Below are 18,011 nucleotides of genomic sequence, written 5' to 3' on the forward strand. Positions count from 1 at the left end.
TCGTAAAATGGGGCAAAATTCACTTGACAACTGTCTCACTTAGAAACACAGCTCTATTGTGGTCATAAGTCGAGAACTAACAGAATAACAGAGTTGGAAGGGTCCTTGGAGGTCTTCTAGTCCAACCCGCTCTCTGTACCATTTCAGAAAAATGTCTATCCCTTTCCGAAGGTAAGCCGTTCCACGGGTGGATTGTTCTAATGGTCGAGAAATCTCTCCCTCCGTTGCTTCTCGCGCTGTCTTCAGGTGCTTTGGAGAACAGGCCGAGGGGCTGAGCCAGACCCACGTCCCAGGCGTGCCCACGAGCAGCGGAGGTCTTGCAGCCCTCTGAGACCAGGTCTGGTTTGTCCTACCACACGGTGGGCTGCCTGGTGCATTTTGGAAAGTTTGGATGCAAAAAGATTTAGAGTTGTGCTTCAGGAGACTTGTGTCAGATCCAGATCCATGTAACCCGTGACACTAGAGGCCTTTAAAAACATTTTGTCCCCGTATCTGTTCACTTTATTGCTTGCTGCTTCTCTTCTCTTAAACCGAGCAATAAAAGTAGAGACTTTTACTTCCTGCGTTCTGACATCACAATGCAATTAAACACGTTGGCCATCACTTGGAAAAGAACACTTGTGACATCACGGAATATTTAACAATGAAATGGTTCACCTTAAATCATAGGTGTCAAACTCGCCATGTCACATGACGTGTCGCGACGTATTGCGATGTTTTTTGCATTGCCGGAGCTGGGGTGGGCGTGGTCTCCGTATGATGCAACTGGCCCGCAGGCCGACAGTTTGACACCCCTGCCTTAAATGATCTGGCAGAGCCTGTGCCTTGTCTTCACAGTGGTCCAACTCGGGAGGCTGGCATTTCCCACCTGATCCTTGCCAATGGCATTATCCTGAGCTAAGAGCCTCCTGTGAAGAACTGGACGGATGAAGCAAAGGACACGGAGAACTGGGATGAATTATCTCTGGGTCTTTCATTTTACCAGCTGCAAAGACAGGACCCTCCTTCCACGCCTGTGATAGTGGAGACTCTCCTCTAGATGCTTTTCCTTGGTCTGCACCAGGAGAAGGTTGAGATCACAGTCCTAAGGAGTCCAAATACGGCTCATGAAGAGCCCGTGTCTCGTGAAGTGTTTCTCTTGACGGTTATACCCTCCTGTCACATTAGGGAAGACCCAGCGAACAAGCTTCTTTTGAACTTTGCTGGTTCATACAAGCCCGACTGAGCTTTCCTCCTGGTGTCTGAGGCAGCTGCTTGTGCAGGCCACTGTGGTGATGACAATGGGGAAGGGTCTCTTTTGCCCTGAACCCCCTCCCGCCTTTGTTTCCGGCCTTGGGAGTCGGCCTCCTCTCTCCGTGGTCGTTTCTCAGGCAGATCTGTCCTCTGGATTGGGGGGGGGAGGGGCACACACGGCCAGCTTCCCACCAGGTTGCCTGAGGGCATTTCCTGCGGGGGGGGTGTGGGGTGGTGGTGGTGGTGGTGGTGGTGGTGTCCGAGATTCCACAGAGTGGACAAGGGTTCGTGAGGGTCAATCTATTTAGCTGCATTGGAAAGACCTCTTGTTTTGTACCTCTTGGACACTCTTAAGAATGGCCTTTGTCTTTTGCTGTGTGTCTGTGTGCATGTCATTTAAACAAAATGTGTAATTGTGTAGGCTATTTGTGGAATGTTGTTAGTGTTTTCCTAGTTTTTAATTTTAAAGGAAAAGACGGCATTTACAGATACAGCAAAATACAAAACCTATAGAGCACTGAAATAGGTCTATGAAACAACATTGGATACCAAGTCTCTCTCTCTCTTCTCTGTTCCATTTTTCACTCACTCACTCACTCACTCACTCACTCACTCATTCATTCATTCACACTTTCATTTGATTTGCCCTGTCCAACAAAATGAGTTTTAATGTGGAGAAAAGCAAAGTCCTACACTTAGGCAGGAAAAACAAAGGAACAAATACAGATTGGGCAAGACCTGGCTTAAAAACAGCAACCGTGAGAGGGACCTTGGAGTCCTAGTGGACGATCACTTGACCATGAGCCAGCAGTGTGCAGCAGCAGCCTAAAAAGCTAATACAACCCTGGATTATTTAAAAAGAGGCACAGAATCAAGATCACGCAAAATATTAGTATCACTTTATAAAACCCTAGTAAGACCACACCTGGAATACTGCAGCCAATTTTGGTCACCATATCACAAAAAAGATGTTGAGAGTTTGGAAAAAACTCAGAGAAGAGCAACTAAGATGATCAAAGGCCTGGAGACCAAAACATACGAAGAATGGCTGTGGAACTTGGGTTTGGCTAGTCTAAAGAAAAGAAGAAATAGGGGAGACATGATAGCAGTATTCCAGTATTCCCACAGTAAATGTTGGAGCATTTACTGTTTCTGGAGGCAGGTTGTTCCACTGGTTAATTGTTCTCACTGTCAGGAAGTTTCTCCTTAGTTCCAGGTTGCTTCTCTCCTTGATTAGTTTCCATCTGTTGCTTCTTGTCCTGCCTTCAGATGCTTTGGAGAATAGCTTGATAGCCTCTTCTTTGGGGCAGCCCCTGAGATACTGGAAGACTGTTGTCATGTCCCCCCTCGTCCTTCTCTTCATTAAACTTAGACATACCCAATTCCAGCAACTGTTCCTTATATGTTTTAGCCTCCAGTCCCCTAATTAGTCTCCAGTCCCCTAACCATATTTGAAGACATTTTGATTCTCATCCAAGAAGCTTCTTCAGCTCTTTCTGAAGAGCTGAAGAAGCTTCTTGGATGAGAAGCGAAAGGTCTTCAAAGAAATAGGGGAGACATGATAGCAGTATTCCAGTATTCCCACAAGGCAGAGGGGGTCACGTTATTCTCCAAAGCGCCAGAGGGCAGGACGAGAAACAATGGTTGGAAACTGATCAAAGAGAGAAACAACCTGGAATTAAGGAGAAACTTCCTGACAGTGAGGACAATCAACCAGTGGAACAGAAGTTGCCTCCAGAAATCGTGGGCGCTCCATCACTGGAAATTTTCAAGAAGAGACTGGACAATCGCCTGTATAGCAGGTATAGTTCTCCTGCTTGAGCAGGGGGCTGGACTAGAAGACCTCCATGGTCCCTTCCAGATTCTATTCTATTCTATTCTATTCTATTCTATTCTATTCTATTCTTTATAGCTGTCCATCTCACATTTGTGGCTTTGGATAGCTCACCTAATTAAAACCACCATGCCGACATAAATACCCCCCCCCCCAAAAAAAACAAAAAAAACAAAATGCAGACATCAGTTAAAATAAAAACAGTTGAAGCCAAATTAGAACTGGGTTAAAGCCATAATGCACAATATGGGGCCAAGTGCAAGTCGTGGGTCAGTCGATAAATAACCATCCAGGAAGCTCCCCCCCCAAGTGAAAGAGACGCCTCGAAGGCAAGATGGGGGGGGCAATCTCATCTCCGGGGGGGGGTGAGGTTTCCAGGGCGGGTGATGCCCGGCAGGAAAGGCTCTGCCAGAGAGAAATCTTATAAAAAGATAAATAAGTAATCAAAGAGGGCCTCAAACATGCAGAAGATCCCAGAAATTGCTTTGCATCAACAGTTATTTGAGTTTGACAAGCAGTAGAGGTCCTCTTCTTCTTCTCACCAAGATCAGTGGTCATTAAATTAACAGTGTAAGTTCTTATATTATTTCTTTTTTCACTCTTTTGGTTGTTATTAGGCTCAGTCATAATATTAAACTGTCTGTTAAATTGTGGCTTCCCAGCCAGTTTACTTGCTTTATAGTTCTTTATGTTTTTACTTTTTTTTTCTTCAGCTGTCCTTGTTTAAGTTTAAACTTTTTAGATGGCTTCTTTGTATCAGAATTATTTAAGTTTGAATGTTTTTTCCTGGAACTCAGAGGTTTCCTTGTTAGCTTTGGACACTGTAAAAGGTTATTTCTTTGCTCTGACTCTTTAACAGTGTCATAGTTTCTCCCCTCTCACCTTTATTGGATCAATTTACCGAGAGTAAATAGAAGGCCCTTAAACACTTAGTTAAAAAGTTTTTAATTGAAGGAAGTTCCACATCCCATTTCATACTTAATTTACCAACTGATTTCTGCCATTGTTTCCAAGTATTCAACCCTGGCAGAAGGCTGTCTGATGCCATTATTCTAAGTCTAGCTGGGGACCCTGACCCTCAAAAGACAACCTCCCTCTGGATCATCCTTTCTCCAAACTGTAGAGGTCGTTTCTTGGGGGGTGAGGCGGGTAAGCTCTTCAGTGATCAATCGGATGCACACCAGTTTCACTAACGCTTGCTGGAGAAAAAGACGAGGGGTGCCTGGTGCTCTCTGAGCTTGCTTGTTTTCTGGCAGGCGTTTCATTACCCAAACCAGGTTTCAGTGCACCGCCAAGAAAACAAGCTCAGAGAGCACCAGGGGGCCCTCGTGCCAACACCGAGAGCTACGAATCCTTTATGAGTAAAAAGAGGAGGACCAGGCGTGAGATGTTGTTATGACGTCGCCGTCCTTGGTCAAACTTTGGCTATTTGCAGGCTCTTAAGAAATAGAATAAGCAGTAGTTTTTAATTGTCTCTCTTAGCCCAACTTCCTTTCTTTTTTAAAAACATGTTTTATTGATTTTTTTTACAATAACAATCCTTAGTGCCTGGTGTACAGTTGTTGTTATTAATTGTTGTTAAATGCGAAGTTGTGTCCGACCCATCATGACCCCATGGACAACGTTCCTCCAGGCCTTCCTGTCCTCTACCATCTTCTGGAGTCCATTTTAGCTCACGCCTCCTTCTTCAGTGACTCCATCCAGCCCCCTCCTTCTCTGTCGTCCCATTCTTCTTCTCTTGCCCTCCATCTTTCCCCGCATCAGGCTCTTCTCCAGTGAGCCCTTCCTTCTCATTAGGTGGCCAAAGTACTTGAGTTTCAACTTCAGGATCTGGCCTCCTAAAGAGCAGTCGGGGTTGATCTCTTCTAGGACTGACCGATTTGAACGCCTTGCAGTCCAAGGGACTTTCAGGAGTCTTCTCCAGCACCATAGTTCAAAGGCTTAAATTCTTTGGTGCTCAGCCTTTCTTATGGTCCAACTTTCATATCCATAAATTGCAACTGGGAAAACCATGGCCTTGACTATACACACTTTTGTTGGCAGGGTGATGTCTCTGCTTTTTAGTGTGCTGTCTAAATTTGCCATAGCTTTCCTCCCCAGGAGCAAGCGTCTTTTAATTTCTTGGCTGCAGTCCCCATCTGAGGTGATCTTGGAGCCCAGGAAGATAAAATCTGTCACTACCTCCATTTCTTCCCCATCTATTTGCTAGGAATTGAGAGGGCCGGATGCCATGATTTTGGTTTTCTTAATGTTGAGTTTCAAGCCAACTTTTGCACTCTCCTTCTTCACCTGCATCAAGAGGCTCTTTAGCTCCTCTTCACTTTCTGCCATTAGAGTGGTATCATCTGCATATCTTAGGTTGTTGGTGTACAGTATGTTGTCTCTAATTTCCTGTATTAGAGGTTGCAGACCAAGTTCGGTATAGCCTCTACAAGTGAGAACCATTATATATAGTAATTTGTCTGTTATGTAATACTTATTAAATATTTTATTTGTTAATAAAATTTTATGTCAAGTTTAGATTACATCTGAAACTTGCTTTTGGACCTTTTGGCACTAATAAAAATGAATTGATATCTTGGTAGATCATAAACGGAATATCAACTGCATTGTGATGCTAGTGCAAAAAGGCAAAGGGCGCCCTTGGCTGCTTTGTCAGAAATATCAGGTCAGGTTTGGGTGAAATCTTCATTTCTCTCTATTCTTTTCCCCAAGATGGCGGCGCCTTGCTTGGCTGCGGCTGCTTCGGCTCTCAAACGTGCCGGGGTTATGGAGGGGAAATGAGCCCTCCAGACTGAATGACTCTTTAAGAATATGTTAAGAATATGTAAGGGTGTAGGTATATAGATATGTTGTCTATAGCGTGTTTATATGTGTGCTGTGTATGGGTACATTTTTGAGAGCAGGCAACAGAATTTCATTTTTAATGTGTGCCAGTGTGCCCACAGTAAAAAATGACCATAAAGATTATCTATCTCTTCTGCTTCAGTCATGCCACACCTAGAAACTGCGTCCGTTTTAGGCACCTAGTTGAGAAAGCAGGCCGTGTGGGCCCTGAGAGCAAAATGCAAGGAGTCCTTGAGTTACAGCAGTGAGTGAAATTGGAATTTCTGTTGCTAGGAGACTGCGTTGCTTAGTGACGGCAATCCCACCACTTGTTAGGCAGAGACCCATTCTGATCTGAGGCACTCCCGGCTGGGCCCTCCCCCTCCCTGAGTAAGGCTTCGACCCTCCCCAGGCCTGTCTCTGCCCTTTGGGCCGCCTTGCCCCCTGTTGCCTCTGCTGACCCAGCTGCCACACCCGGCTGCCCTTCATGGTCTTCCTCCCTCTGCCGATGAGGGGGTGCCCTGCCTGGCCCCCAGCAGCTGCCGCCTGCACCAGGCCCTCTTCCCAAGGCTGCCTTTCCCAAGGATCGAAGCCTCTGCCATTCAGACAGCAGCAGGCATGGCCTCCTGCCCGGGCTGACCAGGCCTCTGCAGTCTTCTGGGAGGAGGAGGGCCAGAGGGGACCTCAGGAAGGAGGCCTCCTGCAGTCGGCAGCTGCCCCGCAGAGGGCCAGAGGGCCAGGCCCGGTGCGCTTGTTGGCTCAGCTGGGGGAGGGCAAGGGCTTTGGGGCCGGCAGGCACAGGGCAGCAAAGCCGGAGGGACCCACGGAGCAGAGGGTGGCAGTCGGGTACCTGGGGCTTGGCGTTGTGGGGACTGAAGCAGAGGCCTGGGGTGGGGGTGGGGGGGCGGTGGGCAGACGTCTCAGACTGCCGAAACCCCCTGGCGCCTGCCTCAGTCCCAGGGCCGCTGCTGCCACTGAGAAGTGTGCCACCGTGCAGGAGGCCAAGTTGGGGTAGGTGGGTGGGGAGCTGAAGTGCTGTGACGGCCATAACTTTGGGGGCTGGGCACAAGTAACCATTTGTTCAATGTCACCATAACTTTGAACGGTTGCTGAATGAGTGGGTGTATTTTGCCCAGAGAAGTCTGTGTGGAGACGTGAACGCTGTTTGAAGTCTCTGAAAGACTGTTGTGTAGTTAGGGGAGGATGTGTTTCCTTGCAGATACTTGTTCAAATATGGGTGGATGAGTCTGGATGGCCGTTTGTCACGGATACTGCGGCAGTGGATATTCCTGGGAGATGGGAGTAATAATAATAATAATAATAATAATAATAATAATAATAATAATAATAATAATAGTAAAGTTGGAAGGGACCTTGAAGGTCATCTAGTCCAACCCCCTGCTCAGGCAGGAAACCCTATACCATTTCGGACAAATGGCTGTCCAGTCTCTTCTTAAAAACTTCCAGTGTTGGAGCATTCACCGCTTCTGGAGGCAGGTTCTTGCCGCCCCTCCCTCTGCCCGGCTAAAAATCCCAGCAACCCGCCCAGTGCCCAGGAGAAAAATAGGACCCTGCTGTGCCTTGTGAAAGGATTGAATGGCAGGATTGGTGCCATCCAAATTTCTGGAGTATGTTGTTCTGAAGGACGGCACCACGATAGAGAAGGCGTCCCTCCTGAACCTCATCGGATGCTACCCTTGAATGGGGGGGAGCCAGCCCTCAAGGGGAGAGAGGCAGTCCCGCAAATGGCCCATGAATCCTGTGCCCGGAAGGGCTTTATGAGTCACGGGCAGCCCCTTGCATTGTGTGTGGAGGCCTCCTGGAAGACAGGGTGGCTTTCTCCCAGCCACAGTCACTCCTTTCGCCTCCCCAGCCCCACCTCCAGCCAGAAAGAGAACTTTTGAATAAATTGAGAATCGTGATAAGTAGGATTTCAGGACAGAAAGAACTGAGATGAAAAATGAGCCTAATGGTATAGGATTTCCTGCCTGAGCAGAGGTTGGGACTAAAAGACCTCCAGGGTCCCTCCCAACTTTGTTATCCTGTTAGGTGTGTTTTAAGTAAAAGGAAAATAAAAATGTATGGTGCACTTGCCACTTAATAAAGATGGATTCCATCCTGTTCCTGCAAAAGGGCCACAGGAGGAGAGCAGCTCCCAGAGGGGGAAGGGAAAAAAGCATCCGATTCCAGCTTTCTGGTTGGGAAGAATTATCCTCATCCCAAACGCAAAGCCTGAACATTAACTCTGCTTTCCCAGCAGTGATAAATAATATTTTTAGCGCTGTTTCCCTGCTAAAATGGCTTCGCGGAGGTCTGCTCGTGCTGACAAAGCGTTTCCTGGCTTGTCTTCTGTGGCCGCTTCCCTTTCAAAGAGGCCTCAAGAGAAGCGGCCTTCCATCTCCCGAGGCCACTCGCCCTCTGCTCTGCCCAGGAGCCCCTGACTGACCGGCTCCCAGGCCTCTCGGGCTGGACTCTGTCTTTCTGCACAGGCTCCTCCATCCCTGCAGTCAACTGCTGTCCTTTTGCTCCTCCAGCAGGACTGAGTTATCTATAGAAACACAGAATATTTTGCGAAACGGGGAGATCTGAGCGCTGAGTAAAATATATCACGTAATCAGTAGGTAGGGCTTGCCATGGGGGTGGCCAGAGCTGGCTGTGCTTGGGAAGTTCCAGGCGAGAAGGCCTTGCCAGGCTGTCCGCAGAGGGCTTGGCTCCTCTGCGGTTTCTTCCTTTTCATCGTGGCTGCCTTAGTCCTCAGAATAGAGCTGTTGGGCTGGGGTAATGAGGACTGGTAGATGAAGTCTGGCTGCCTAAAATAATCCCGTGGAACAGTTTCAGAAGAGACACTTCCTGTAGCCGGCCCAAACTTAGCTGGTGACCTGCAGCTGACCTTATTCTAGGCCAGGGGTGTCAAACTGGTGGCCTGCACACAGGCCACGCCCACCCGGGCTCCACAAAGGCAAAAAACATCATGAAATGTCACGTGACGCAATCAAGTTTGACACCCGTGTTCTAGGCTTTGGCCTAAAGCAGGGAAAGCTCAAGCAGCAGTTTAATGGCTCTTCCCTGCAGAGATGGCTGCGGCCCCAGCCCTGTCCAGCTAAACGGTTCCCTTTGGGCTGCCCGCTGGCTCTGGTTTCATGGAAATCTCAGTCTTTAAAGTTAGTGCACAATTACTGAGGTTGTTACACAAGTACCAAGAGGGGTTAGGCTTATTAGAATGCAGCCAGTAGTTTGACTCGGTGGTTCTGGGATAGGCTGGGTTGTAAAATTTGGGGTTAACAGAGATCATAGACCCACTGCTGCAGTTATGATGCAGGTTTACCATCCACTTATATACAGTGAATACTTTGGCTATTCCTTATGCACAATATATAACTGCAGATATTTTGTTAAATCTCGAATGCTGGGAATGTAGCATAGTAACTAAGTGCCCAGAGCCATAAAACCCATTTCCAGCGGAGATAAGCACCCCCAGCCAACAGGTGGTGCCGAAGGCCTGAGAAATGAAAAGGGTCTAACCCTTTTTAACCTATAAGGAGACTAGATGCGCTTCCCTTCTCCAGGTGAGGCTCCAGGTCCCATGAACTTCATAGAGAGAGGGAACTCAGCAGGCCTTGTTGAGATGACCAGACTGGATAGGTCGGATTTGGCAAGGCAGGGCCTGGGGGATGCCAGGACTGTGCTGATGACCCTTTAAGTAACGACTAGTACTTTGAACTGGATTTTGAAAATTAACGCAGCGACCTCAAATTGGGCTTTGCTCCAGCAGTGGGCTTGTCCCTCCGGCAATCTGGCTGTTATATTCTGGGCTCATTGAAGCTTTTGGATCATCTCTAAAGGCTGCCCCGGACAAAGCACATTACATAACACCAAATAGGTGACAAAGGGGTGAGAGTTACTGTTGACCGCATCCTGGTCAAGGTATGGCCACAGGCCTCGTGCACAAGACCAAGCTGGGCGAGCTTTGCCTCACTGGGCAGAGCTAATACCTGCGCTATAAGCAGAAGCCGGTGCCCAGGAAGTCCCCCTCAAGCCAGCTTCTTTGGGTAGACTGGAATTCATCCAGAGGAGCTACTAGGACTGATGCTAGTAGGTTGCCCTGATGTTTGCTAACAACACGGAACCTGGTCTTGGAGGAACTTAATTGGATCTTTTGTTTCACAGTCTTTAAAATAATTTGGCACTGCTTTATATGAATAGGACATAGGTGTTCATTATTCTAAAAGTAGCCTAAAGAGCTAATGTGAATTTCCTCTGTATTCAGCTTCTGATGAAAGTAGGTTATTGGCTTCAGATGTCAGCTAATTCCAAGGCCATTAAGAAATATAACATTTCAATAAATGTTGAAGCGCAAGTGAACAATCAGGCAAATGAAACTCAAAACTGCTTCAGCAGAGCTATATTAATGAGAGGCCCTTTTTGTTCCTATTTCATAATCACATTTTGTTACTGTACTTTGAGCACATAACATAAAGAAAATCAATACTACTACAACTACTACTACTACCACTACTACTACTACTACTACTACTACTACTACTACTACTACTACTACTACAATAGTCACCACTATGCCCACATCCCAGTGTTTTCTGGATGTACTTTGCAGCATTGACCTTCTTTCCAGAAATGATTCCTGTAAGGCAGGGGTCCCCCGGGCCGTAGCCCATTACCTTCGTGGCCTGTTTGGAATCGGGCTGCACAAAGGGCGGGTGAGCTCCACCTGTGCGACTGGCGGATGCTTGCAGCTCCAAATGTAACTGCACACACACCTGCCTGTCACTCACACAGAACCATTCCCTCCCCACCCCTACCCTGGCTGGACTGCCAAGCTGGAAATGTTGGGGACCACCGCTATAAGGTGTAACAAAACCATATAATAAGCCACATGGACTTTGGCTGGATTTTAAAAGTAATCGATTTTATAATAATTGCTTTTTTTTTTTTAAAAGCCCTGCTTCAACCTTTTCTAAAAAGATTTAAGCCACACAGGGAAAGTCTTTGATATGTTAAATGGCAGAGTGGAAAGTATTTTTGAGAATATTCACATTATTAAAACATCCCTACCCCTCAGAAGCATTGCTTGTTTACTTCTTTTGGAGATATAGGGATGGCAATAAAGGGATGCGACGTGGATTTTATTGTTTGTGTTGTTTTAAGTGACCAGAAATGACGGAATGCATCATTAACTTAGCCATGCCAGTCAGTTATGTCTTGTATACACTTAAAAAAAAATTTTTTTTAGAACCACTAGCTTGTATTGTAAAACTTTACACAAATGTCAAGTGGTTGTGATGTCCTCGCTCTCCACTGTAGCCTCTCGTGAGCTGTTCCTATAGCCATGCAAGCACCCAGTCCAATCCTCCGTGCTGAGCTTTGCTGGTGAGTAGACCCACCGAGGAGATCTTCATCTTCGTGCTTGTAGGAGAATGAGGGGGCAGCTGATACAAAGTTGGTAAAGCAGGGAGTTTTAGAGTAGCCCGAGAGGTTAATGGCCAGGAAATGATAGTTAACGATTCCAACACTACTAAAACCTTGTTAGTTCATGAGAAGTCTCGTCAGGGGGTGATAAATTACTACCCTGAACAGATGGCTTGCTGGGGTGCCAGGAGGGAGAGAGAGAGAGAGGGAGGGAGGGAGGGAGGGAGAGAGAGAGAGAGAGAGAGAGAGAGAAGATCAGATCAGATCAGATCAGATCAGAGATACCGTGCCAGAGAGTCACCAGATGGATCCGGGACAGCTGCCAGTTTATCTAACTAGGAGAGGTGGAAAATTCTGCAAGTCCTGTTCTTAACCTTAGGTAAGAGCAGAGCTAGCATTTCACATTTACAGAGGTTTACATTTACCTGCATATTAAGGTAAGATAGGGGCGCAACTGAATGAGAATTCAGGGTCTTCCTTGAAGATTGACAGCCAGCATCATAAATCCTTAAATGAACAGCTTTTCTAAACCAGAACATCTAACCCAGAGATGAGCTTGCAAGCAAACTTCCTCTGCCTTCATCCCATCAACCAGGAAGTACGCGCAGTACATGAGACCGTCAAGAACAAAATAGAAGTTAGCCTGGCTAGAGGTCCTCCTTTCTCCAGTTTGTATTCATACAAGGACCACTTTTGTCTGTTTAGGGTGATTTCTGAATGCTTACCTTTCATGGAGAAGTGCTCACCAATCGTCCTAAACAAACAAGCAAAAAAGAATTAGTTACAGAACAAAACTTACCTCATTGAAGTACAAACTGAAATCTCAAAAGGCCCACTGCAAGTGCCGTCACTGCGTTTCCATTTACTGTTTAATTTTAGCACAGCTACATCGTTTTCTTTCAGAGAGGCGCAGTTTGAGAAGGCAGAGCATCTAATTAAAAGGGGAAGTTCGTCTACAATTTTTCCTGCTGAATACAGAACATACTAGTAGAGCCTTAAAATGGCACTTGGGATATTGAAGAATCCGTGTACTGTGAACGTCAGTGGCCCACCGTACAGACTCGTGCTGGGTGTGCAGCAATCAAAGGGGGCTCCGAGGAACCAGGGACCTGTTTAGATGGCTCCACTATCGGACTTGGATGCACTCATTCTCTCTCTGCGTGGGATTTGAATATATTTTAGTTTTAATTAATTTTCACTTTAATGTTGGTTTTTGTATCTTTAAATGTGTTTTATATGTGCATTGCTTATATTGAGTGTTGTATATCATGTAGAGTCACTTCTCATGAAATGGGTGGCCATAGAAATCTGATTAATAATTAAGTATGTGTGTGTACACACACATTTATCTTTCTAATGCTGCATTATTAGCCTTTTAGCCATAGTTAGGGCATGGTAAATTGGTTTACCTTGTTCAGTAAAGTAGCATTATCTTTATTATCTTTCCAACAAAATGCTGTCTTAGACTATTCTTTTCTACATAAATGTAGTGGATCCAATAAATACTAAATATTCTTGTTGTTTAAATTATATTTTAATGTGCATTGATGCTCTTGCTATAGAAGTTAACACACTGTAGGAGAAAGAGTGGCAGAATCTGGGGGTGGAGTTAAAAGAGGGATCAGCCTAGGATCCTTACGTAGCCACAAGTGAACTAAGCCCAACCTCCCTTGAATTCATGGACCTTATTTAACTCCAAGTAGGTGATGCTAACCATTAGGTGAGAAGATTCCTGTGCATAGGCATGAGTAGCAATACATCATTTTAATTGGACTTTCACCTGTGGATCTGATATTTCGCCCCTAACACATATTATCCCATTGTTTAGGCAAGTTAATGCAGGAGATGACCAGGCTGAGCCCGAGGGAGGGAGTGGGGTCAAACGCGTCATCAGTCTGGGGTCCCTTCGTGCCCACCAGAGATCTCAGTCCAGCCCACCTTGAATTCTGTTGACTCTTATCTACTGTCAATTTGCTTTGACTGTTAGCAGATCAGATTCTTGTAGAGAGCATTAGCTTGCAATAAACCTATATATTCACCTGAACGGCCTGGATTTCCTGATTTCTTGCAACTGACAGCCTGGTACCATGGCTCAGAAATGAGGGCCCTCTGATGCACCGTTTCACCCAGTGGAAGTGGAAGGCAACAGACCTGAGAGTTTTAGTAGCATGTGGACATTTAACGTGGTGATCAAGCTCCTGATTTGGGAAACTGAATCGCTCATTAATTGGTAATTGCATTTTCTGTAAAGATATTCTGGTAATTGAAGAACCCCATAAATATTTTCTAATCAAATATATTTTTGAAAAATATTTTCCAAGTATATGGAATTCTTCCAAATATAAATTAATCTGGAGATAATTCATTTTGAGAGTATTCACCTTTCCCCAAAGGGTGAGATTTAATGGCTATTTATCAGTATCTAAGAAATCTCTATATATTTTATTTATATTACATGTTGCTAACTACATTATATCTTTTGGTATATACATACCTAAATATTTTATGAATCCAATAAAAATCCGGAATTGACATTCCTTAAATGGATGGGTGATCAAATTTTCACATATTGGCATCAATTCCAATTTGGACCAATTAATAGAATATCTTGCTATTTTACTAAAGGCATCTATTATTTGCATCAGGACCGGGTTAGAAATAAATAGAAAAATGTCATCTGCAAATAAAACTGATTTGTGTTCAACTGAATTATGCCCTATAAAAACCAATTTGTATTTAAATGAATTATGTACTAATATATGGATTTCTATCATGATTATTTTTGTTTTTGTTCCTTTTTTCTATTACTTTTTTTAATAGCGGTAAAAATAAACATCCATTTGTCCAATATTTATTTTTTCTTTTTAGCTTTGTTTTAATAGCTTTTAATGTTTTTTATTTTAAAATAATTTTTTAAAATACATCTATTAAATTTCAAAATCAAACGTTTAACATAAAAAAAAAAGGGAATAGCAGGACAAAAAATACATCTATTAAATTTCAAAATCAAACGTTTAACATAAAAAGAAAAGGGAATAGCAGGACAAAAAAAATCAAATAAGTATATAACAATAGTGACCTCCAACTTTTTTCAGTACAAATAATACAAATCATAGCAAGAGAACGTAGACTTACATGCCGTTTCACAGTCCTTTCACGGGACTCGTGCCTCTTGGCGCCCCCCCTCCCCCAACCATCTGGGTCCTCGGCTTTTAGCCGACCTGTTAAGTCAGTCACACCAGGTCGTTAAGTGAATCCGGCTTCCCCCACTGACTTTGCTTGTCAGAAGGTCACCAAGGGGGATTGCGTGATCCCCGGGACATGTGGCAACCGTCGTAAATATGGGTCAGTTGCCACATGTCTGAATCTTGATCACGTGACCACGGGGATGCTGCAACGGTTGTGTGAAAAACACGTCGTAAATATGGGTCAGTTTTTTTCAATTCCGTTGTAACTTTGAACGGTCACTAAATGAACGGTTGTGTAAGTCGAGGACTGTCTGTAGTGACTAAATCTGAGAGACGGATACTCTTGTGGCTATCCTTCCTCTGAGGAAGTATAAACCAGATGAAATTCTGAACTCCTCCTGTTTCAGCCAGGCGGGAGGAGTCGCCAGGGTGGCCGCCCCGCTCCCTCCAGGGCACCGGGGGGGGGGGGAGGCCGCCGGAGCTAAAGCTTTCGGGTTTCCTTTCCAGGCAGCAGAGACGGCCAGGGCCAAATACTCCAGCGCTTTCCCGAAAAGGACTGGGAGGACAACCCTTTCCCCCAGGGGATCGAGCTGGTGAGTGGGCTGCTGCCCGGCTACAAGGAAGAGCGGAGGGACGATGGGATGGAGAGCGACTCCCGGAGTCCCATTCGTTCTGTGTGTGTATTTGTTTTGGGGGTTGTCTGCTTTTCTCCTAGACCTGGGTCACTGTGTTCCTTTCGCTCCAGTGGGCCGTACAGTGTCAACGGAGGCCAGTCTAAGCCCTAAGCACACGCACAGCAAGGCACAGAAGCCCATGACTCAAATCAAAAAGGCACCCAAAAAGGCACCTATAAAGTGACACCAGCCCAGCCGGGCTTCAGGTCTGGGCGAACCGGCACTTTCTGGGAGGCTGGCACCTTCAGGCCCATCTCCTCTCTCGCCCTCTGGCACGTTTCCCGGGTCCCGCAAAATGTCACTTTCTTAATTGATGGGATCCATAGCATACTTCTTCTGCCAGATCCAATAGGGCAGGTAGAGACTCCTGGAGAAAGGCGGTCATTCAGGTTTCCAGTCCTCATGCCACAGAAGGCTTTATAGTGAACCACCAGCACCTTAAAATGCACTTAGGCGCCCACTGGAGCCCTTGGATAGCTCACGTGAGCTGGGATTAATTGCTCTCACTGTCAGAAAATTCCTCCTCCTAGGTTGGACCTCTCTTTAACAAGCTTTCAGCCACTCCTCCTCGTCCTGCCCTCAGGTGCTCTGAGGAGTAAGGCCACCCCCTCTTTTCTGTGGCAGCCCCTCAAGGCTCCAAGGGAGCCCCCTGATAGAGCATACCGTTTCTGTCTGGGGAGATGAAGCATCTCCAGAAGCGGGGTGGGAGGGACCCCCATCCTGTCCTGTTACGGGTCAGGTGAAACCTGTTGCCCCCCACCCAGACCTCTACAGACCTCAGAGGTCATTGCTCAGTCAGCCCAAGATGGAGATAGGGCCCTCTGGACTGCGAGTCGGCTGCCTGCTCTTTAGACCCATGCCCCTCCTGGCTAACTAGAGCTGTGGGGTGTGTGTGTGTGTGCGTGTGTTGTTCCATCACCTCTTAAGGAGGCCTTGGTTCGCCCCCCTCCCCCAAGAACATCGCATAGGATGGTGCAGGATTCAGGCCTGGATATGGGATGGAAAGGGCACCGGTCGCACCTTTGGGTGGTTTCTGGCAAGGATGGGGGGAGGAGGAGGAGGAGGAAGAGGAGGGCTATAGCAACGGCAGTGGCGCTCAGACTTACATACCGCTCCACAGTGCCCTACAGCAGGGGTCCCCAGCCTGTGGGCCACAGTCCACTACCTGGCTGCAGCCTATTAGCCACCAGGCGGCGTGAGTGGCTGGCTGGCAAGTGCGTGGGCACGCGTGCACAGCCCCACTCACGTGGGTGCTTGCGGCCCCATGTGCGAGCCCTCGCCACATCAACACGAGCATCGTGGGCGCTCGCGGAACCACTTGTGCAAGCAATGGGTGTTTTGAGCGTGCACACATGTGTGCCCATGCATTTACCCCTCCCACAAAACCATCTCTTCTTTCCCCCCTCCCCCGCTCCAGGCCGCCAACCCCAAAGGTTTGGGGAATTCTGCTTTAAGCACTCTCTGGATGGTTTACACTGTCCGCATTATTTGCCCCCAACAATCTGGGTCCTCATTTTATCGATCTCGGAAGGCTGGAAGGCTGAGTCAGCCTTGAGCTCCATCGGGATCGAACTCCAGTTTTCTAGCCACTGCGCCACCACGGCTCCATTCTTGGCCAGCTTGACCTCTCAGAGGTCTTTGGTGCCCCCATCAGTCGCGGTATCCTTCCAGACGAGCTCCGTGGGTTGGGCCGCAATGCCTTGTGCTGGTTCTCCTCCTTTCTTTGGGGTCGATGCCAGTCTGTGGTGATTGGAGGGGAGAGGTCCAGGCTGAAGGCTTGGGGGTGGCACCCCTGGGAGAGGGGCGCCTCTTTCCTCGAGGCAGAAAACCTTTCCTGGCCAAAGGAGGGGCGCCCTCTCTGCAGTTGGGCGTGAGGCCCCCCCCAGGGAGGGGAAGGAGGGATCCTGACAGAACTGGGGGCTGCCCTAACGATGATACCTCATTTCGCAGTTTTGCCAGCCGAGCGGATGGCAGCTTTTCAGGGAGAGAAACCCTCCCACGTTCTTCATTGCTGTCCTGACTGACATCAACTCGGAGCGCCATTACTGTGCCTGCTTCACCTTTTGGGAGGCCATTGAAAGCGTCCAGGTAAAGAGAGGCCTTTCACCTTGAACCCCGTTTGGGGCGAGGACCTCCACTGGGTACGGAGCAGCGCAAGGGGGATCCCACTTTCTCTGCCCTTGTGCCAGTCCCCGGTGGGCAGCTTATCTCAGCCAGCGGGCTTACGTAACCACCCCTTTCCCCCCAGCAGCTGCAGAATCGCTGGAGGAAGGAAGAAGTGGAGGAGCTGGAGGTGACCACCCTTGTCCATCCCTCACAGCTCTTCGCCCCGAAGAGTTTGGTGCTTGTCTCTCGGCTGGACCACACGGAGGTTTTCCGGGTAAGGCTTGCTGGGCAGTTTGGCAAACCAACCTCTGCCTAAGGTGGGTCACCATAAACCACGGTTTACCATTCGTTAGCTCCCGGCAGTCTGGGCTCTCCCTTCTTATGTTTTTAATCGTATTGTTAAGCCTGTAGAAAGTGCAGCTTGTCCAGAACTAGGAGAAGCACACAAAGCATTTACGAGGCCATAAAGCATTCTGAAATGGCAGCTGTCTGGGTGATGGATGCACTGCAAAGTCAGGCTGCAGAACTCTCAATCTTGGCTGGCACGCCTTTTTTCGGAGTCAGAGTCGGAAGAAGGCGGGGTGTGTGTGTGTGTCCCTGAATTCAGTCCCAGTTTTGATGCAGGAATCCACCTGGCAGAGCCATCAATAGCCCTTAGCAATAGCGCTTAGACTTATATACCGCTTCACAGTGCTTTACAGCCCTCTCTAAGAGGTTTGCAGAGTC

The 18,011-nt window shown here is 47.2% G+C and overlaps 1 protein-coding gene across 1 annotated transcript in view; it reads left to right on the plus strand.

Annotated features, from left to right (window-relative positions):
• Positions 1–18,011, plus strand: part of SBF1 (SET binding factor 1) — a 51,415-nt gene that overhangs the window by 7,950 nt on the left and 25,454 nt on the right. The window contains exons 2-5 of the mRNA XM_029284492.1: positions 13,448–13,547; positions 14,993–15,098; positions 17,130–17,267; positions 17,428–17,559. Of these exons, the coding sequence (XP_029140325.1) occupies positions 13,448–13,547; positions 14,993–15,098; positions 17,130–17,267; positions 17,428–17,559 (476 nt within the window). The remainder of the gene's footprint in view (positions 1–13,447; positions 13,548–14,992; positions 15,099–17,129; positions 17,268–17,427; positions 17,560–18,011) is intronic.

This window comes from Protobothrops mucrosquamatus, unplaced genomic scaffold, assembly GCF_001527695.2.
Source record: "Protobothrops mucrosquamatus isolate PMUCROS unplaced genomic scaffold, P.Mucros_1.0 scaffold655, whole genome shotgun sequence".
Lineage (NCBI taxonomy): Eukaryota > Metazoa > Chordata > Lepidosauria > Squamata > Viperidae > Protobothrops > Protobothrops mucrosquamatus.